General features: G+C 40.9%; 1 protein-coding gene across 7 annotated transcripts in view; it reads right to left on the reverse strand.

Moving 5' to 3' along the window:
- The window catches only part of GOLGA4 (golgin A4), a 267,321-nt gene that overhangs the window by 127,120 nt on the left and 116,689 nt on the right, over positions 1–23,512 (reverse strand). For all 7 annotated transcript variants that reach the window (XM_073630579.1, XM_073630577.1, XM_073630578.1 and 4 more), the window contains 2 exons: positions 2,347–2,525; positions 2,082–2,213 (listed from right to left, as the gene is read on the reverse strand). In XM_073630579.1, the coding sequence (XP_073486680.1) occupies positions 2,082–2,213; positions 2,347–2,525 (311 nt within the window). The remainder of the gene's footprint in view (positions 1–2,081; positions 2,214–2,346; positions 2,526–23,512) is intronic.

Genomic DNA, 23,512 nt, shown 5'->3' on the forward strand with positions numbered 1-23,512 from the left:
CCAGATAAAGGGAGAAACTGCCCCATGACAAGGGAACTATCACCCTGAGTGGTGTTCTCTGTCTCCTATAGGCTTTTCTGCGGACCACAAGCTCTGATCCACCATTGCTAGTGAGGGGACCCCCAGTGGAGTGCAGAATTGATGGGGGTTTTGTGTGTCTGGAGAAGAAGCTGCTGCCTAAGTTCCTGCAGAATATGGCCACAGGAGTGCAGCAACTGACTTTGTGCGTTCTCAGGCAAATGGAAACATTTCACCTGAAAGGCATGATGCATCCTTCTAAGACTAAGTCCAAACAGTAGGAAAAAACTGACAAATATAAAAGCTCTTGTTGAGAAGCATTAGAAACAAAATGGCAGTGGTTACACAATAAAGTAAACTCCACCCAAAACTTCTGTATACCAGAGTGGATAGAGTGCTATGACCTATGAATAGTGTTGTATAAAGCCAGGATCTGGAGTCTATATAAAAGGGAAACCCTGTATTACTTTATCCATGGCACTGGGCCTGAAAAGGTCCAGGCTTCACCTGTCATAGTGGGCTTACCCATCAAAGGGGTCTTCAGGGACTGGGAACTAAGGAAAGGGACCAAGGCCATAGACCTCTATAGCACCCTGCAGCTAATGTAACACTCCTTGCCAAGGCGAGTGCCTAACATAGAACCCAAGACCCAATGCAAATATTACAGGCCGGGCCCACACAGGGGGTCTGGGTATGGTCCCCAAGATACACACCGAGGGTAAACAATCTAGAAACTTCTAGGTAGCTCAAGGCGAATAAACAAGCAGATGTTGATAGAAGGTTCAGATGCAAACACTTCAATGGTTTAAAAAAGAAAAAAAAAAAAAACTTATTTGGGAGGAGAACAAGTCCTCCACCGAAGGACACTAGCTAAAAACTAGCACCTCACTGAGTCGGCAGGGTTATGCAGGTATGCCCAAGAGGTGGCCCTAGCAAAACTTTTACCAGTGTGATATTACTTGAAAGTAGCAGCATATGGTCTAGGAATACCAGTCCTGTATGATTCAGAGAAAACTGTTGATCCTGTCACAAATTCAGAGCTGTCCTGTGTCCTCTGCACAATTGCTGTGTTATTGTCTAAGTGTATTTAGCCCTTCTAGTTTTTATCATGGACAACAGAATGCTTAGCCTTTTGTAGTATGGGTCTATATTCATATATAACTTTAGTTATTGAATTACAAGAAACTTCGTAATAGTTTTATAAGTTATTACTTCTATCTATATAGATAAAAATGTATGTTTCTGAGCTCACAGATGGTCACTCACAGATGGTCACATTGTCTCGGGACCATTTTGGCTAGTCTTTTGTTAGTTACCAGATAAAACCAGCTTCTTCGCGCCTTCCATCAAGCCTTTAAAAGGTTAAAAAATAGAGAATAGCAGTGAACTTCTTCTAGGACGTGAATGTGCCTGGAACTTGAACAGACCGTCGGCTTCCAGAACTTTCTGACATTTCAGAAGTTGAGGGGTTCCCTGGATTGAATATGCTGTATTTATCCTGTATCGTATCATCTGTAATACATCTTTAATCAAAGCTAAGTAAATCTCCTATATTACATTGTTTGTGTGTGTTGTGTCTTTTAATCCTTGCATTTACTGACCACATATCTGAAAGGATAAATATATAAATGAACCTATGAATAAATGTAACAGAATTTAACTCTTTGTTACACCTTTACATTGCAGGAATCTAAGAATGGGATTGGTTGAGTAGTTTAGCAGAAGATGCTGGGTAGGGCTGACAACACACAGTTCACAAAATGCTATGTTGTATTGTCAGCCCACAACAGGACTAAAGAGTTAAGTGCATTAATGTCAAATCCAGCACTATTTTTATGTACTTGCAGGTTCTTCAAAGGGATAAAACACAAGGAAATGTATAACAGCAATGTGCTGCAATTTGTTTTGTTTTTTTTTTCTTTTTTGCCTTCATAAACGATTAACCAACATTTACTAAAAAGTGGGTATCAGGTAAAAAAAAAGATGTATTTTCATGGTCTAATCATGCTTGTAAAAGTTATATGAAGGGCATTAATGCTTAGAACAGGCATAAGAGTACTTACAACAGATGCTTTCAGTTTTTCTTGAAACGCCTCTTCTAGCTTACTCAGTGTTTCCTTGTGTTCCTGCTCTTTATTCAGCAGGCTTTCTGCATGAGATTTTTCCAGCTCAAGGATACGCCCATCACAGGTTTTCTACAAAATAAAATTAGCTTCAAACAACAATCAAAAAAATAGGAATATCAAGTGCAGGTACTCACAATTTCTGTAGGGCGAAAGGTTTTTTTTTGTTTACAATACTCTGCTAAGAAAAAAAAAAAAAAACTACCTTCATAATGTCCACCACCTCTTGCTTGACACGACTGAGTTCCTTTTGAAGATTCACTCTCTCTTCTTCACTGGCTTTTTCAATGGCTTGAATCTGTTCTTCCATTTGCTGTTTGCCCATTTTCTGAGCCTCCTCTGTATTCTGTGTTGCAGCTACAGCTTTTTCCAGTTGCTCAAAAGCTAATATAAAAATAGATAGGCAATGTATTTAAATCCATCGCATAAAAAAAAAAAAAAAAAAAGATACACTGACACAGAACATCTAAAATTTCTATGGCTGCACATGAGTATCACTAAAGACTTCCAGTATTGAACAGGTATGCTCTCTGTGTACGATCAAGTGTTTTTTTTGTGATGACTCAATGCATTCCAAGATAAGGATTTTATGGCGAGTACAAAAAATAATAATTTTCTGCCCCCTCTATTGAGGGACACAGCAAGCCTTTCACCTTTGAGACATACAAAAGCGTTCCAAGTGGGGGGTAGAGAACATCGCAAACAATGCAAACAGGCCAAGAAAAAAAAAAAAAAAAAAAACAGAACTGGGAACCGAATGCAGATCAAAAAGCAGTCTTTATGTCCGAATCTGGCATCAGACGTGGCCTCAAAATCTACTTGGTAGAACACTGAGAACATGTGAACAACAGACTAAGTGGGGTCTCTGCGATTTAGAGAAACAGTTGCTTAATGATGAAAAGCCAGAGGAGTGCTCACAGATCTAGTAAGAGTGTTTCTTGATAGCAAAAAGGTGCAAGTCGATCCTTGAGCCCATGAGCTCAGTTAATGGTTTGTAAGCCATCTGGAAATGGTGGAATAAGAGGCCAAAGAACTCTTACGGAACCATCCAAGAGACTCTCACAACTCGAACCACATCTAGACAACAGAGGGAAATTTTCATTTTGGTGAACTGGAACCATACAGAGGGACAAAAGAACAATATCCTGAGTTGAGAGGCAGAGACTATCTTAGGTAAGAAGGAAGTTATACCTCAACACCACTTGTCCCTATGGGGAAAAAAAGGGTTCTTTACAGGATAAGGGCGCCAGTTAGGACATTCACTTTTCAGAGGTGATGGCTACAAGGAACATCATCTTATGGGTGAACATGGAGACAAGAATGTCTATGATGGGTTCAAACAGCATTTTTTTGAAGCACAGAGAAAAAAAACAAATTCAAATCATACGGAGTTAATATTGTGGGAAATAGTAATTCAGGGATGCCCCTGTTTCTCAGAGCCTGGGCTTCAAAGACATGCTGTTAAGTCCAACAACTGTGAAGCAGGATGGTAAATTGGTCCTGGAGCCTGAAGATCTGGATGATCTCGAAGTGCCTACAGAGCATCCACCAGGAGTCTTACCAGGTCGAAATACTATATCCGCCTTGTCAAACCAAAGCAATGAGGATCCTCCTAATGCCCTCTAACTCAATACTGTAAAGCAGACAAGGAAGAAGCATCAAGACAGGAAAGGCATTGTTATACTGATCCGATTGGGTCAACAGAAAATCCATTGCTATGGCAAGAGCATCCCCATACCTGAAGACAAATCTGTCCCTTTTTTTTTTTAACTTGAAGGCCAGGAAGTCCACATCAGACATCTCCCACCTGTGACACAGGTGTAGGAACACTTAGGTGTAGGGACAACTCCCTTGTGCCCAGACACTGCTGACTGAAGAAGTCTGCCTGCCAATTGTCCACGCCAGGTATGTAAATGGCAAACAAGGCTGGAACATGAAATTCTGCCCAGGACAGGATCATCAGTGAAAGGACACTACTGTGGTCTTGTTCAACTGAATCTGGATTCGATAAACATCCAGCAGGATGGTCCAACTCTCAAGAGAAAGCCAAATCACCCGGAGTTCCAGGATGTTGATCAGGAGACAAGATTTTAGATTCTGATTCCTGAGCTACCAAGCTACTGACAACTTGGTACCAAATTAATCATCTATCCGGGGACAGGAGTGACTTGTTTCATGACAGCATAATATTGTACTGTAGGGATCTGGATTAAAACTGGCCAATTGAGACTGCCTTGAAGGAGGCTGCCATCAAGCCCAGGACTCACTTTTTAAAAGTACTCTTCAAATAATTACAAGCCTAGAAAGTGCTTAGGGGGGAGCAAACATTTTGTCATGGTGTTTCAAATCTTCCTAGAAGAAGACTTAAATCAGTAGGTGAACTGAGAATCTCTTAGTAGTCCTAAGGGCTCTGAAAAAAATAATGCGGCTAAAACTAATAGGCTGATCCTATAGTTTCAGGGTATTGTGCACTGCATCGATAAGAGCAGTCCATAAGAATTGCTTCTTTAAACAAAACTTCACTGAAAAACTGAGCTTCCACTCACCCTCCTCTGCAAATAATAGCAGCTCTCCACTTTTCTCTAGAATCTCCTAGGCGATCCCAGAGGAAAATCCCCCCCCCAGCTACCTCTTGGGACACATCACAGGTCCCAAGAGGCTGCGGTACCATTTACAGAGTAGCATGTGCATCTGCAGTGGGGAGCTGGCTTTTAAGCAGTAGAGTCACAATTGGCTTTCCACACTCAACATGGTGGCCTTGGGGACCGAAGGCTAGCGAAGAATCAGCCCAGTGAGGAGAGCACTGGTTCCCAGGCTGGTATGTGCAATTTCAGTTAGCGGTTACAATATTTGTTGCTGCTGACTCTTAATTATTTTTTAAATTGACTGAAGGGCCTCTTTAAATTTGGGAGTAATGGCAGAATACATGCCTGCAGAAGACTCCTTAGGGGCAAGCAAGGACTGGAACAACTCTGAAACAGATCCCAAAACTGGGTATACACTGGTAGATCTTTGAATGAAAATTTGTACTAACATTTTTAGGAAAACTCGTACCAAAAATCTCAGAACATTTGAATGTCATTTGAAAGTAGTTCAATATTTACTTTGCTTGTAAAATTCAATTTTGAAATGAAAATCCCATACATTGAAAGAAATTTGTACATTCAAAAAATTTCCATCCTACTCCTTTGAATTTTCTCCTAACTGTGGTCAAAAACGAACATGACCCCACTAATGATTAGAAAAATGAACAAACATTCTTGCATCATTTTTACAACAAAAAATGTTGAATTAAATTTTACTAATGTATACCCAGCTTTAGCGACTGAAGGCTCAGAGGCCGTTTACTGATCAAATGCAAAATCTGTAATGAAAGGTGCAGAAGTAAGCTTTTGGCCTCTGCAGTCAAAGTCAGCAAATAATTGGGAATCTGGTCCAGAAAGTCTAACATGACTGTAGTTAAACCCTAGACAAGAGGCCAGAAGAGTGGGCCACACAAGATATAGCTAAGGAAGACTCCCCAAGATGGGATAGGATGGCCACGCTAGATACCTACAATCTGAGGCAATGAGTCCTAGTGGCAATGTAGAGAAGAGTCTTGATTGAAGAAAAAATTTGAAGGAAAAAAACCTCCTATCCTAGAGTACTAGCAAAGAAACTGAAGCAAGTTTGAAGTATGAGGGCTATCCTGAGCTGGCCTACAAGTTTTTTTTCCTTCCAGTGCTCCTGTAGGCAGCGGTATAACCAAAAGGTTCTTGTGTCCCTCAATGGACAAGAACAAAAAAGCACTTAAAGTAAAAAATAGGGTTGTCAACAGTTCTTTTTTTTCCTGAATGATAAAAACAATGATCTCAAGCAATATTTATAATTTGAATTAAACATTTTCAAGAGAAAAATATCATTTATCCATTCCAGTGAGCTGAACCTAATGTGCAAAAAAAAAAAAAGAAAGCTGCAAAACACAGCAATTAGTAACTTCTAGAAGAAAACTTACAGAAAGTTTGTGTGAGCCCAAAGAACAACATCTGTTTAATATGAAACTGCAATCAGTGAAATACTTTCATTAAAGCAGAGTTCAACCCAAAAGTGGAAGCTCCACCTATCTGCTTCCTCCGCCCCCCCCTCCGATGCCACATTTGGCACCTTTCAGGGGGGGTACCTGTTTTTGGGAGGTTCGGTACCCGTCCCCACTTCAATGAGACTCAGCTGCAGCAAAATCGCTTTGGACGTTCGCAGCTACAGTATTTGTAGCTGCTGACTTTACATTTTTTGTGGGTGGGGGGGCGGAACTCCGCTTTAAGTATGACAGGAAGTGGTTATCAATTTGTGCTTCTAAATATAATCAAAAACGTTAGTAGGATTAAAAGAGAAGTCCAGGTTTTATTTTTTTTTTGTTTAGGATTCATACTTACCTAGGTGGATGCATCATCGGCCCAATGCTGCATCTGTCCCCCGGCACCTCTACACTGAGAGTTCTGAGACTCCTGTCAAGTGATGCATGCAGCTTTTTGGCGGGTGCCGTCTTTTATCCCGGTTCACATTAATGCAAGCACCTCTGTATTCTTAAGCCTAGTACACACGGGCCGAATGTCCAGTGGCATTGGCCGGTTCCATAGAAAACGGCCAACATTCTGCCTATGTCTGACAGAAGGCGACCATTTGGCTGGCTTCTGTCGATGGGGCACAACGTAAAAAGGTTTGCCGATCAGCTCCTGACCAGAATGTTCTGGCGTGGGGCCGTCCCCCTGTCGGAATACATTAGCACAGCAGGGGAGATCGCTGCTGTACTAACATTGGATAGTTAGTACAGTGGCTCCTCCTAAACTGTCAGTTTTTTTCACTCAGCCCTGCTATGTTAAATGACGAAAAAAAAATACTAGTGTGTACTAGGCTTAAAGTGATTGTAAAGATCTGTTTTTTTTTTCTATAAAAATAACAAACATGTTATACTTACTTGCTCTGTTGCAGTGGTTTTGCACAGAGCAACCCAGATACTCCCTCTCCTCGGGTGCCTCTTCGGTGCCCCTGGCCCCTCCCTCCTGTTAAGTGTCTCCACAGCAACTTGAGCCGAGTCACAGCTCCCTGTGTCCATTCAGATACAGAGCCCCAATTTGGCCCTGCCCCCTCTCTCTCCTGACTGGATAACTGACTTTGACAGCAGCTGGAGCCAATGGCACCGCTGCTGTGTCTCATCCAATCAGGAGGAGAGTAACAGACGGCCGAGGCAATTGTGGACATTGCTGGAAAGAGATGGGACTCAGGTAAGTATTAGAGGGCTACTACACACAGAAGGTTTTTTATCTTAATGCATTAAGATAAAAAGCCTTCTGACTTGACAATCACTTTAAGAGTGAGTCAGTGTTTCCATTGTGGTACCGAGTTAATCGGTCTACTGACAATGGTGCTAGCCACTGAAAATTTCTAGTTAACGCTTTGTTATGCAATGGACGTGGTCCAAAGTCCTCACCTCATTTGCATCCCACAAAGTGAATTACTATCATCCAAATTTGCTGACAATCTAGGTAGGAGTCTGCTCATTTAATGGATTGAAGGACCTTTTCTGTGTAGCAGCAACCCCAGCACTCCCTAATACATACCCGAGCCCCTTCTCTCTCCAGCAATATCCACGAATGTCTAAGCCATCCGGGACACTCCTCCTGATTGGCTGATACAATGGCTCCTGCTGCGGTCAATCAAAATCAGTCAGCTAATCAGGGGAATGAGGGGGCGGGGCCGGGGCTCCGTGTCTGAATAAAACCATGGAGTTCTGACTCAGCTCCATTGCCCCCATAGCAAGCTGCTGACTGTGGAGGCACTCAATAGGAGGGAGGGGCTAGGAGCAGTGAAAAGGGACCCGAGAAGAGGAGGATCCGGACTGCTCTGTGCAAAACCAAGTGCACAGAGGAGGCATGTATAACAGGTTTGTTATTTATAAAAAAAAATTAAACTAGACTTTACAATCACTTTAATGAAGGTATAACATTTAGCAACTCACATGGTTGATGATTAACCACTTCAATACCAGGCACATTCGCCCCTTCCTGCCCAAGCCAATTTTCAGCTTTCAGCGCTGTCCCTGTTTAAATGACAATTGCGCGGTCATGCTACACTGTACCCAAACAACATTTTTATAATTTTGTTCCCACAAATAGAGCTTTCATTTGGTGGTATTTGATCAGCTCTGGGGTTTTTTTTTGCTAAACAAATAAAAAAAGAAGACCGAAAATTTTGAAGAAAAAAAAAAAAAAGTTTTTCTTCGTTTGATATAACATTTTGTAAACAAGTACATTTTCTCCTTCACTGATGGGCACTGATGAGACTGCACTAACGGGCACTGATAAGGGGACACTGATGGGTACTTATGGGTGGCAGTGTTGGGTACTGATAGGCGGCACTGATGGGCACTGAGAGGTGGCACTGATTGGCATCACTGCTATGGAGGCACTGGCAGTCATTGCTGTTGAGTACTGATTGGCATATGTGGGCACACATTGGCATCCTCGGTGGCAACGGGTGGCATACCTGGTGGTATCCCTGGTGGTCCTGCGTGGGCAACCTGGTGGGGCTGCGCTGATAATCAATCAGCACAGACCGCCCGTCAGGAGAGCCGCCGATTGGCTCTCCTCTTCTTGCGTCTGTCAGACACGAATGAGGAAAAGCCTATACACGGCTTTTCCTGTTTACGCCATGATCAGCTGCGATTGGACACAGCTGATAACGTGGTAAAGAGCCTCTACCAGACTGACACACCACATCAACGATCGGCGCACTGCGCACCTCCGCGGGCCAGCGCTGGCTTGTTATACTGATCAGGTCATATGACGTCCGGTCAGGATAACAGAACCACTTTCCCAACGCATATTGCTATATAGCGGGAAGTGGTTAACAGAGGCACATCTAGGTATGCATGCATCTGGGGTAAAGCTGGCCACATAAACCATCCTTCACACCGCCGTCTCTCACAGCTGTCAGTCTGCAATCGTAACCGGAAAGACTACCCTGCAGTAGAGCGATATAAGCGTTGCTTGAACAGCTCATGGAGCACAGAGTGGAAGGGATGACGTCTATGGCGGTGAGGAGGATGGTTTATGTGGATAGCTTTACCCCAGATGCCTGCATACTTAGATGTGCCTCTTTTAAATCATCAACCATGTGAGTTGCTAAATGTTGTACCTTAATTAAATGTAGCCATATTACTACACTTAGAGGTGCCTCTCTTCTCTTTTATACTCAGTTGTGACATGACACTACTTGTATATCAAGTCAAAATTTAAAATGCTCTCAAACCAAGATTTTACTGTATTTTATTATTAATAATGCCATTTGTTCACTAACAAAGCTCATGTTTATCTTTAAAGCGGACGTAAACCCACTTGATGAAATTTGAGCTGGGCACATATACAGTGGGGACGGAAAGTATTCAGACCCCCTTAAATTTTTCACTCTTTGTTACAGTCAGGTCCATAAATATTGGAACATCGACACAATTCTAATCTTTTTGGCTCTATACACCACCATAATGGATTTGAAATTAAACAAAAAAAGATGAGCTTTAACTGCAGACTTTCAGCTTTAATTTGAGGGTATTTACATCCAAATCAGGTGAACGGTGTAGGAATTACAGCAGTTTGTATATGTACCTCCCACTTTTTAAGGGACCAAAAGTAATGGGACAGATTAACAATCATCAAACTTTCACTTTTTAATACTTGGTTGCAAATCCCAGTCAATTACAGCCTGAAGTCTGGAACGCATAGACATCACCAGACGCTGGGTTTCATCCCTGGTGATGCTCTATCAGGCCTCTACTGCAACTGTCTTCAGTTCCTGCTTGTTCTTGGGGCATTTTCCCTTCAGTTTTGTCTTCAGCAAGTGAAATGCATGCTCAATCGGATTCAGGTCAGGTGATTGACTTGAACATTCCACTTCTTTCCCTTAAAAAACTCTTTGGTTGCTTTCGCAGTATGCTTCGGGTCAATGTCCATCTGCACTGTGAAGCCCCGTCCAATGATTTCTGAAGCATTTTGCTGAATATAAGCAGATAATATTGCCCGAAACACTTCAGAATTCATCCTGCTGCTTTTGTCAGCAGTCACATCATCAATAAATACAAGAGAACCAGTCCCATTGGCAGCCATACATGCCCACGCCATGACACTACCACCACCATGCTTCACTGATGAGGTGGTATGTTTTGGATCATGAGCAGTTCCTTTCCTTCTCCTTACTCTTCTCTTCCCATCACTCTGGTACAAGTTGATCTTGGTCTCATCTGTCCATAGGATGTTGTTCCAGAACTGTGAAGGCTTTTTTAGATGTTGTTTGGCAAACTCTAATCTGGCCTTCCTGTTTTTGAGGCTCACCAATGGTTTACATCTTGTGGTGAACCCTTTGTATTCACTCTGGTGAAGTCTTCTCTTGATTGTTGACTTTGCCACACATACACCTACCTCCTGGAGAGTGTTCTTGATCTGGCCAACTGTTGTGAAGGGTGTTTTCTTCACCAGGGAAAGAATTCTTCGGTCATCCACCACAGCTGTTTTCCGTGGTCTCCCGGGTCTTTTGGTGTTGCTGAGCTCACCGGTGCGTTATTTATTTTTAAGGATGTTCCAAACAGTTGATTTGGCCACACCTAATGTTTTTGCTATCTTTCTGATGGGTTTGTTTTGTTTTTTAAGCCTAATGATGGCTTGCCTTACTGATAGTGACAGCTCTTTGGATCTCATATTGAGAGTTGACAGCAACAGATTCCAAATGCAAATAGCACACTTGAAATGAACTCTGGACCTTTTATCTGCTCCTTGTAAATGGGATAATGAGGGAATAACACAAACCTGTCCATGGAACAGCTGAGCAGCCAATTGTCCCATTACTTTTGGTCCCTTAAAAAGTGTGAGGCACATATACAAACTGTTGTAATTCCTACACCGTTCACCTGATTTGGATGTAAATACCCACAAATTAAAGCTGAAAGTCTGCAGTTAAAGCACATCTTGTTTGTTTCATTTCAAATCCATTGCGGTGGTGTATAGAGCCAAAAAGATTAGAATTGTGTTGATGTTCCAATATTTATGGACCTGACTGTATATTGCAGCCACTTGCTAAAATCATTTAAGTTAATTTTTTTTCCTCATTAATGTACACACAGCACCCCATATTGGCAGAAAAACACAGAATTGTTGACATTTTTGCAGATTCCTAAGTATTCAGACCCTTTGCTGTGACACTCATATATTTAACTCAGGTACTGTCCATTTCTTCTGATTATCCTTGAGATGGTTCTACACTTTCATTTGAGTCCAGCTGTGTTTGATTATAGTGATTGGAATTGATTAGGAAAGCCACACACCTGCCTATATAAGACCTTACAGCTCACAGTGCATGCCAGAGCAAATGAGAATCATGAGGTCAAAGGAACTGCTTGAAGAGCTCAGAGACAGAATTCTGGCAAGGCACAGATCTGGCCAAGGTTACAAAACAATTTCTGCTGCACTTAAGGTTCCTAAGAGCACAGTGGCCTCCATAATCCTTAAATGGAAGACGTTTGAGACAACCAGAACCCTTCCTAGAGCTGGCCATCCGGCCAAACTGAGCTATCGGGGGAGAAGAGCCTTGTTGAGAGAGGTAAAAAAAAAACCAAAGATCACTGTGGCTGAGCTCCAGTGATGCAGTCGGGAGATGGGAGAAAGTTGTAGAAGGCCCGCATGGAGTTTGCTAAAAAAACACCTTAAGGACTCCAAGATGGTGAGAAATAAGATTCTTTGGCCTGATGAGACCAAGATAGAACTTTTTGGCCTTAATTCTAAGCGGTACGTGTGGAGAAAATCAGGCACTGCTCATCACCTGTCCAATACAGTCCCAACAGTGAAGCATGGTGGTGGCAGCATCATGCTGTGGGGGTTTTTTCAGCTACAGGGACAGGACGACTGGTTGCAATCGAGGGAAAGATGAAGGCGGCTAAGTACAGGGATATCCTGGACGAAAACCTTCTCCAGAGTGCTCAGGACCTCAGACTGGGCCGAAGGTTTACCTTCCAACAAGACAATGACCCTAAGCACACAGCTAAAATAACGAAGGAGTGGCTTCACAACAACTCCGTAACGGTTCTTGAATGGCCCAGCCAGAGCCCTGACTTAAACCCAGTTGAGCATCTCTGGAGAGACCCAAGAATGGCTGTCCACCAACGTTTACCATCCAACCTGACAGAAGAGAGGATCTGCAAGGAGGAATGGTACAGGATCCCCAAATCCAGGTGTGAAAAACTTGTTGCATCTTTCCCAAAAAGACTCATGGCTGTATTAGATCAAAAGGGTGCTTCTTCTAAATACTGAGCAAAGGGTCTGAATACTTAGGACCATGTGATATTTCAGTTTTTCTTTTTTAATAAATCTGCAAAAATGTCAACAATTCTGTGTTTTTCTGTCAATATGGGGTGCTGTGTGTACATTAATGAGGAAAAAAAATGAACTTAAATGATTTTATCAAATGGCTGCAATATAACACAGTGAAAAATTTAAGGGGGTCTGAATACTTTCCATCCCCACTGTATCTGCAGTGTTTTGTTATCTCTCTTCAAAGCCCTGTGTCCCAAAGCTGTCTCCTGCCCTGTTCTTCTGTTATCAGCCTGATAACTTCTGACAAGTTCTTCTTCACATCTGATAAAAGCAGTAGTTCTTTTATGTTGGGGAGGATGCTATAAATAGATTAGCAGCATGCTGAACGATTCAACAAACAGAGCTGAAAGTCTCTACATATGTGAAGAGGGGGTGTGTGCCTTTCCTCCAATCAGCTGTCTTGGCTGTATGCCCAGCCTTCACTGTAGTGCTAACCAGGAAGAGAAACTCTCCTAACACTATCTGAACTTTCTAAACGGTATATAACATGAGGACCGCAGATATACATGTAAAACTTATGTAGGGAGATTTGTTTCATCTCTGTACATCATCTGAGGCTGTTCACCTGACTGGGTATATTGTGAGGGTTTACATCCACTTTAAGCATCCATTAATAAAGATTTTGAACATATAAAGATAATGAAAAAAATCATAAAATGGAAAATTACATTTGTTCAATAATTTGGAATTTTGGAATAGATTGATGTGCATGTTCAATAATATCTGCATTAAAAAAACAAACATCCCCCAACATCTGCAGAAAAAAACACATGTACAGAACACCTTACTTCCAGTAGCAAAAGTAATAACATTAACTGCTCATTTTGCCTGGGACCATTCCAAAATAATTAGCTTAAGCATTTCCTGTTCCCATTAGAATCTGCAACGAGTGCCACACAGAGGACCATAGATAATAATGTGCAGTCTGCGCAGCCTCTATCTTCTGCTTGGCTAGGGTCAGATCAAGCTCACTGCATATACCTGGTCCTAAATGGAGCAAGAAGCACCCAAGAAGATAAGCACTAATCTGGACTTGGACAGGCCAAACAATTTCTGCTGCGGGGAGGTGAAGTTTTCATAGTTTTTTTTTTTTTTTTTGCTACACATGGTATCATTTCTCCCATGGTATCACATTTATCCTATAAAAATACCGGTATATGTAGAGATCCTCAAGCTGGTAGGGATAAAATGCAGAAAAGATCTACCTGTCCAGAAGCCTAGAATAATTTGTGGTCTGTGTCCATTCGGCTTTAAGAGTACTAGGAGTCAGTGCTTTGTTGGCTGTGTCTGTAAAGACTCCACCAATGACAGCCAGAGTTGCTGTGGCCACACACAGTGATTTTTTTGTTTTGATTCTTCTACATGTTCTATGACTCCTAGGAACATGGAAAGATGCACAAATGTTTTCTGATTCACAGAAAGCATTATTGTTTTTGGAGAAAATTACATCTGGTTATGTGGCCAGTTTAGATAAAGAGGCTTTTGATTAAATGGTTTTATACCCTACACAAAATATGTAAGGCAGCCCATACATCATTTTGGTAGCAGGCTTAACGGAAAAAAAATATTATATATATATATATATATATTATATATATTATATAATATATATATTATATAATATATATATATATATTGCTCAGTGCATCCTGCTATATCAGCTGTACTCATCGATTGGGAAAAGGACAGAATGGTTGTATAGAAGTCTGTCGGCAAGGTGCCTATAAGTGATCTAAATTCGGCTGGTCCCTGCAGAATTGGTTGAATTTTGATCCATGTATGGCCAGCTTAAAATACAAATTTTACTCAGAAATGCAAGCTAGTCTCGCTATGCATACAATTTATACAAATATGTCAATATTTCTACACAAACATCACTGCAAACCAAAACAACAGTAAGCACTGATCTACATGCAATGCAAAAGTTAGCCAGACCATTGTACAAAAAAATAAGTAATAAATCTGGTGCAGTGGACACTAGCTGCTGTCAAACTGACAAAGTAAAAGATATTTTCAAACCACACAAGCTCATAACACACAAATCTATACTACTTGCTGCTCAGACAATTGTAAATTTTAACAGACATTAACTGCAAAGAAAATTTAGCACTGAATATTATATTATTTTAATAACATATCCATGTGCGATATCACTGAATGTTAATGCTATAGACTCAGAATGTACTTGCAGGCCAAAAAAAGCTGCATCTGTGTGAACAAGAACGATAACACCCCAAGGAGGCATCAATAACTCCCTTTGTGTCTCCCAAGTCAAAACCAACTGGCTTTATTCTCATTAAGCATGGTCCATGTTACTATGCCTATCTGCCTAAACTGCAATTATCATTTACAAAATCAGTATAGAAAAGCATATAAGGAAATCAGTAGAAACATCCTTATGATATAAAATTTGACATTCCCATTCTTCTTCACAGGCAGGTTCATGACAAATTAATACCTATGAATCTCATCCGTAATCCCCGTGTGTTAGATTGAGCTTCAAATTTACAGATTTTACTTGCAAAATACTTGTAGCATGAAAGGACTATAATATGATAAGATGAGACTGATTGTATTATAATGGTTGGCCTTATGCTTACTGAGGGTGTGGTGTCAGTTTAAAGCAGGGAGGTACAGGGGTTGGACAAAAATATGGTAACACTATATGGAGTTGCAGGTGTGAAAGAGATGACATGTTTCCGTTGAAAGCAGAAGTGATGCAATATTTGCCTCCGCTGTGTAATGAGACACTTAGCTAACAGGTGGTAAGCCTCACTTTTGTCATTCACTGCGTGTGCTGTTAGTAATACGGAGTCATGTCAGAGCTTACTGAGTTTCAAAGAGGACAAATTGTTGGTGCCGGCTAAGCTGGTGCCTCTGTGACTGAAGTTTCCAATTTATTTGCGGTGTCGCAAGATACAGCATCAAAAGGTTATGATGGCATATACAGTTTCAGGGAAAACGTCTTCTGATAAGCATAAGTGCGGTCGACTTAGTCAACTGATCGAAAGAGACATTTACTGTTCCCAACCACCAGATCTGTTTATGGGTGGCAAACACCGTCCCAAGCTTATGACCAGGATTTTCTTGTGCCAAAGGTGAAGCATGATGGCGGCACAATAATGGTTTGGGCAGCCATATCTTGGTATTCTGCAGGCCATTCGAGGACAGTACCATTTACCAAGACAATAATGCTCCGATTCATACAGCTGGTGTTATCAGATTGTGGTTTGACGAGCATGCACATGAGGTCCTGCACATTCCCTGGGCGCTGCAGTCGCCGGACCTCAACATCATAAAGCTACTATGGTCAGTTTTGGAGAACAAGGTTGGGCTCGTTTTCTCTGAGTACTGGAACGATTTTTTGCACAAAGCGTGGTATCAGATTCCATTTTCCACCATCCAAGACATATATTTGTCAATTCCCAGGAGAATTCAGGCCGCCTTGGATGCCAAAGGCGGTCCAACACCATATTAAGTAACAATTTTATTCTTTTACCTGGCATTTCCGTATTCTTGTCCAAACGCCGTAAGTACCCATAATAGTGCAAGCTCTAGCGAGCAGGGCCCTCTTATTCCTCTTTTACCAAATTGTAATGTAACTGTAATGTTTGCCTTCATTTTGTTAAGCACTGCGCAAACTGTTGACACTATATAAATCCTGTATATTAATAATAATAATGCAGGAAGGCTTCCAGGAACAAAGCGATTTTCCCTTTTTATTGAATATACACTTTAGGCCACAATACAAAGTCACTCAAAAAACTTCTAGGTCAGTCAAGCAATATTCACTTGCTCAAAGTTCAATTACCGTACTTTGAGATCCAGGAGTCATGAAGACTGAACAAACAAAGTCATAATATGGCTGCTACTAGCCCATTACTTTCTGTTCTATCGGAGATTATATACGACTATAAAAAAATTTAAAAAAAAATGCTTCAGGGCATGAATTCTGTATATAATTTTAGACTAGCAGCCAGAAATAAGATATTTAATTCACAGAGAACATAAGGATTTATTCTTGAAGAAAAAAAAATACAATAAATATATGTAATTACCACAAATGTCTGGGTAGCAACATTTTTAAACGTTTTTTAAAAATTATTACTAAAAAAATAAATATCCCTTACCCCAATCCTGTTCAAATAAGGCTTGGGAAAGGCACCAGTAATTGGCATGCATGAACACACAAAATATAACAAGTATTTGTGAGTACCGTCTGCAGGAATTTGAAATTAATATTCTGCTTTAAATCAGAGCTGCTCAACCATTATATATGGCATTTTTTTTTTTTTTTTTTTTTTTTTAGGATCCCCAACTGTCAGTATGGCAATGTTCTCTTTAAGAGGAACAAAGAAAAGGGAATTTAACACTTAAGAAAATAAAGACCCCAAACCAGTGTTAGCTCATCAAGAATGTATTCTCACAGGCTGTGCATGTCTGATTTAAACAGTACTTAATAAGAAAGTAAACAGTAATAACTGACTACTATTATTACTAATATTAATCATGTAAGCTGACCTTAGCAATTTAAAAAGGGGATTTTTTTTTTCTTTTCATTTTAAAGTACCATCAACAATACAAGTCTGTACGGAACCTATGTATGCCTCTAACCTCATAATTTCTTCCATAAAACAATATTGATACCCTTCTACCAGCTCTGGTTTACTAAAGATGCAGATGTTTAAAATACAAGCGTTCAGTTATTTTGAATATAAAATAAATGGTTTTGAAAAAAGTAAAACAAAAACCCAATATCTGTGTAATATGTTCAAACTTACCTTTTAGCACGTTTGAGTTTCCTAACATTAATAGCACCAGCATTTAGATGGAGCTTTAGCAGGATCTGCTTGCAGGAAAAAGTTAGGATTGGTTGCTTAAAGCTGAGTTCCGCCCACCCTTTAAAAATTAAAAGTCAGCCACTACACATATTGTAGCTGCTGACTTTTAACATTAGGACACTTACCCGTCCTGGAGTCCAGCGATGTCGGCACCGCAGCTGATGTTTACATCGGCTGGTCAGGTGCTGCTGCTGCCACCATTGCGGGTGGGGGACCCGGCCGTGTAGCCTTTCGGCTTCACGGCCGGGTCCCTACTGTGAATGCGCAAAGCGCGCTGCGCTCTCTCGCTGGCCAGGCAGAAGGGGAGGGAGGAGGAGGGGGGGCTGAGCTGCTGAAGTAATTTGCCACAGCCCGGTCTCCCAGAAGTGTTGACAGGGTACCTGTAAAAAGAAAAAAAACAGGTACCCGCTCCCCCTACTCCCCAAAAAGTACCAAATGTGGCACCGGGGGGAATCAGATAAGCGGAAGTTCCACTTTCGGGTGGAACTCTGCTTTAAGCATAGGCAGCAAGTCAGTGCATCAGCCTGCATAAAAATCTCACCCGCTGCTCTGTTTGAGTCTAGAAATCTTCATCATTCTGCATTCGGAACTCTTAAAAGCGCCCCCCCTTTTTTTTTTCTATTTCTATTACGCGAGGTCTGTGTGGTTCCTCATAGTAATTGCCCTTAGTATCACCACCCCTACCCTTTCATATTGTAAGCTCATATGAGCAAGGCCCTTCTTACCCTCTTCTCTTGAATTGCATTAACTAGAGTCTCCCCCCTTTTCTTTGTAAAGCGCTGTGAAAAAGGTTAACACTTTATAGATCTTGTATAAAATTAATAAAAATAGGGAGTCATAACCTCTAATATTCATAGAATTACAATTTGGTGAGTTTTTTCTCTCTTGATAATCTCCTGGGGTCCCCTCCACCTGAGTAATCATTATAATATATTTACTTTCCTAGCCTCTTTACTAAGTTCCTGATGCACTCACACTATATTGACGTTTAAATACAGATAGGCTTCCTCTTTGGTCACCTCTTTTCTCAACAGGCAATCGCTCTGCAGAACACAAACAACATTCAAGGAAGTTTTACTCCAAAGGGAGGTACACAAAGCATTACATTTTTCATCTCTACAATCTGCCCCCACTCAGTAGCCACCCCAACATGCCTAATTACACAAAACAAAGAGAAATATAAGGTCTTCCATAGAAGACTGGGAGAAATCATTCACTCTCTCCCATAAATTATCCCTAAAGTGCAAAGCAGAACAAAAAAAATGTTAAAATAGAACCAAAAGCAAAACATTTTCATTTTAGATAGAGTGGGGGAGGGTTATAACTCTTGTATGGTAACTTTTAGCCAGCCGAGTCCAATTGAGCAGATTTCCCTTCACTTCCTGTCCTGTAGCCAAAACAGGAAGTGAGAGGAAATCCCTCTGAAGTGAAAAAATATCTGGTTGTCACCAGGATCACCAGAACTAGCATCCCCACTGGAAAATAGCCACACTATACCGGTTCCGGGAACAACCCAAAATGTATTGTTTTCTTAAACTTTCAGTGATAATGGTAAACATAAAAAATAGAGAGGTTAAATCTCCCTAACCAGGCACAGACAGCTAAAAAAAATTATCAGGTGTTCTAATCCAACTCAACTCTATCCAAAACTACAAAAAAGTTTTGCCTTTAGTTATACTTCACACTGACACAGTTGTACTGCAGCCCTTCAGAACTCCAGCGTTTCAACCTAATTTACAAACAGGTGCTGGCGATGCATCACACATAAAGGAACCACGTCCCATATTTGGTGGAAAATGCACACCAATATATTCATTGTAGATTGTGTTATCCATATACCACAACATCACTGGTACATCAATCCCAAACACAGCCCATCCATTACTTTACTTTCCAAGATGCTGGGGTTTATAAGCTTTGACTAAATAAAAAAAAAAAAAAAAACTATATATCCTTTGCCACTTTCTCACGGCGACCAGAATGTTCATACCCAGCACTGGTGTAAACCTATACCTCTCCCTCTATAATCAAAGGGGTTGAGGAAGTGGACCTTAAATTGCATAAATTAGTACATTAGTAGTGGGAGATGACAAATGCTTGGGATCGCTTCCCCCAAATCTGGACTGCCTATGTTTAAATCATTCTAGAGACTATGACCTTGCCTTTCTTGAATTACCATTCTACCCCCCTTGGTGTAGGGCCAGCAGATGTTTACTGCTCTTAATTTTCTTGCTGTCCTCTCCTACTACTGTCTTTTCTTTTTGCCTAGCCAAACTAAAATCTCCTTCCTACCAATTAGATTTCTCTAACAAAGCCAAACTCCTACCCTAATACATTGGACTTGACCCAGTGTGATGCATACCCATCATCTGATTACATTAGGAAACACAAATATTTTCATAATTTACAAATATGCTTCATTAAAATTAAATAATGCACATTAATGAATGCTTTTAATTACTGTAACTTTTTAGCTGTGAATTTTATTGTAAAACCTTAACCACTTGGGGACCAGGCTCAAAAAAAAAAAAGGCACTTTTTGTTTACAAGTTTAAATCAGTATTTGTTGCTAGAAAATGACTTAGAACCTCCGAACATTATATATTTTTTTTAGCAGAGACCCTAGGGAATAAAATGGCGATCGTTGTATTTATTTGTCACATGGCATTTGCACAGTGGTTTTGCAAACGCAATTTTTTGGGAAAAAATACACTTTAATATATTTTAAAAAACAAGACATAATTTACTCCAATTTTTTGTAAAATGTGAAAGATGATGCTATGCCAAGTAAATAAATACCAAGCATGTCATGTTTTAAAATTGCGCATGCTTGTGGAATGACAACAAACTACGGTACTTAAAAATCTCCATAGGCGTCGCTTCAAACGCCTTTACAGGTTACTGGTTTAGAGCTACAGAGGAGGTCTAGCACTATAATTATTGCTCTTGCTTGAACGTTCGCAACAATACTTCACATGTGTGGTGTGAATACTTATTACATATGCGACTTACATATGTGTTCGCTTCTGGAGGGATGGGGGTGCTTTCATTTTTTTTTTTTTTTTTTTTTTTTTTTTTTACACTGTCTCTTTAATTTTTTTGATCACTTGTATTCCTATTACAAGGAATGTAAACATCCCTTCTAATAGACATAACGATGACAGGTCATCTTTATGGAAAGGTTCTGTGGTTAAAAAGACTACAAATCTCTATTCTGTATTGCGGTCAGCAAGTGGTAAATAAAGCAGGTTATACAATAAAAAAAAAAAATTTAATTTTAAAAATAAAAGGTTTAAAATAAACGTATTTTTTTTACATTTTGCGCATTTGTCAGCTCATTATAAAATCACATCAACAACAAGATTTAAAAGCAGAAAAAATGTAACAATGTGGCATTTTCTTGCCGTTCTCACGTCACTTCCGGCATTTGATCTACATCCACTTCCGGCCACTCCCTACGCGTTACGTCATCCACCCCAGATGAAGTGGATGTAGATCGAATACCGAAAGTGATGTGAGAACAGCGAGAAAACGCCACATTGTTACATTTTTTCTGCTTTTAAATCTTGTTATTGATGTAAGAGTCCAATCTACTATATTTAATAAAATTAGCTGATTACTTTGACATACTACACTATCAGAGGTTTCTTTCCCCCCCCCACCCGCCCCCCCCCCCCCTGAGTCTTGTATTATCACGGAGGTATATAGACCTGGATGAGGAACATCCTTACAGCTATAATATATATTGGGACGGAGGACACCCTGGTGGCGGTTATCGGAATAATTCCTAATTTTTGTATTATCATTATCATTTTTATCACTTACCTATCACATATGTTTGGATGTTAGGTTATTCATTATTTAGTTTATTCATTGGGTGCCTTTACACTGTCGCGCAAGATTATTATTGGATTTGTCCTTAAAATATGTTTAAAAACTATTTAGATATACAAATTAGTCAGAGTAATTGTTAGGTTAACCAGCAGATGCTGCAAAATTAGGCCTGGAATTCTAGGTATTAATGACTTATGTTCGGGTTAAACTGATGTACAAGGAATTCATTTGAACCCTACTTACAGTCTGTGAACAGGTAAGGAGACCGTGGAAAAGTAGAAGCAGCAACAAGTTGCATATGAGCCCCTACCAAAGCTTAATTTGAGAGAAGGCCCATTTTTTTTTTTTTAAATCTTTTTAAAGCATTTACTCTCTACTGAGGACATATGGCCCCTTATCATCATGATGAGGATGGTGGGAAGGCGGCACAAAAAGAATACCATTTTTGCTCTTTTCTTCCACCTTTGAAGTTTCATAAGACACCACCCAAATGAGAATTTGTTTTTAGCTAGGAGATTTGAAGGAGAAGATTGTGGATGATGAGACGGATTTGCTAAACGAGTTTAGAATGTGCACTCAAGAGAGTTTAGATGAACTTCAATTATTCAATTACCGTATTTATCGGCGTATAACACGCACTTTTTTCCCCTTAAAATCAGGAGAAAGTCGCAGGTGCGTGTTATACGCCGATCCCCGCCGATCCCGAGCTGTCACATTTTCAAAATCGTGAACCGCGATTTGAAAATGGCGCCGCCGGAGCCGAAGTACACAGAGCCGGTCCTCGGCTCTTTCCGGCGGCTCTCGTTTACTTTCGGCTCCACTCGTAGTCCCGAGCGGAGCTATCCGAACCTACTCGGATAGCTCCGCTCGGGACTACGAGTGGAGCCGAAAGTAAACGAGAGCCGCCGGAAAGAGCCGAGGACCGGCTCTGTGTACTTCGGCGCCGGAGGCGCCATTTTCAAATCGCGGACCGCGATTTTGAAGCCCTGGAAGCAGGGACAGGGGATCCCAGGCTGCACTGGGGGAAGGCTGCACTGGGGAAGGCTGCACTGGGGAAGGCTGCACTGGGGAAGGCTGCACTGGGGAAGGCTGCACTGACAAGGCTGCACTGACAAGGCTGCAATGAAGGGCATTTAAATGTAAGTTTTTTTCCCTTCAACTTCCCTCCTAAAAGTTTTTTTTCCTTAAAATTCCCTCCTAAATTGGGGTGCGTGTTATACGCCGGTGCGTGTTATACGCCGATAAATACGGTATATAAAAAGCAATTTCTAATTTATTTAATCTGCACAGGATCTTTTTTAACCACTTTAAGACCGCCCACCGTACATATACTGTGGCAGGGTGGCTCTACTGCGTGAAACAATATACCTGTACGTTGTTTCGTGTAATAGATTCAGGGCGTGCGTGCCCGAGGCGCGGCTCATGAGCCGATGCACGTGCCCGGCGGCCGTGGAGAGAGAGAGAGAGAGAGAGAGAGAGAGAGAGATATCAGCTGTTTCTAGTTTCTAGCGATCAGGAACAGTGATCATACAGGGAAATACAATGTAATACTGACATATAATCACACACATAGGTTGGACTTGATGGACTTGTGTCTTTTTTACAACCTCACCTACCATGTAACTATGACCTCTCTCTACTCCCAGTCGGTCCGTCCCCCTGACAGTCACCCCTAGTGTTAACCCCTTCCCTGCCAGTGCCATTTATACAGTGATCAGTGCATTTTTATAGTACTGATCACTGTACTGGTGTCACTGGCCACCAAAAAGTGTCACTTAGGGTCATATCTGTCTGCCGCACTGTCACAGTCCCATTAAAAATAGCTGATCCCCACCATTACTAGTAAAAACAATAAAAAAATTTAAAAAGTCCCTAAATCTTAAGCATTCTCAAATCTATAATAAATTACACAAGCAGTTACAGTAACGTTTTTTTTTTTTTTTTCTTTTGGGATGAGGGTTTTACATGAATGAATGAAAGCTGATCATTGTAAGCACCCCTGCCAGTGGTAAATGGTTTATCTCACTCTAAGTGATACATTTGCAGGAGAGTGTTCTGCTGAAAAACAACAGACTTACCGGCTGGATCACCAGATGAAAATTAAGGAATGAAAGCCTAAACGAAAACTAACACGGCCACTACATTTAAAAACTGGTAAGCTGCAATGTAATAAATGTCTGCTTTTAGGCTTAAAACCGGTTTAAGAGAAGAGAAGACATTCATACGACGTCACCAACCCTGTTTCTCTGGTAGTGGGTGATCCAGCATACTACTGGTAATGAAATAATATTAGCGACATTCT

This window comes from Aquarana catesbeiana, linkage group LG05 (genome assembly GCF_042186555.1).
Source record: "Aquarana catesbeiana isolate 2022-GZ linkage group LG05, ASM4218655v1, whole genome shotgun sequence".
In the NCBI taxonomy this organism is placed as follows: Eukaryota; Metazoa; Chordata; class Amphibia; order Anura; family Ranidae; genus Aquarana; species Aquarana catesbeiana.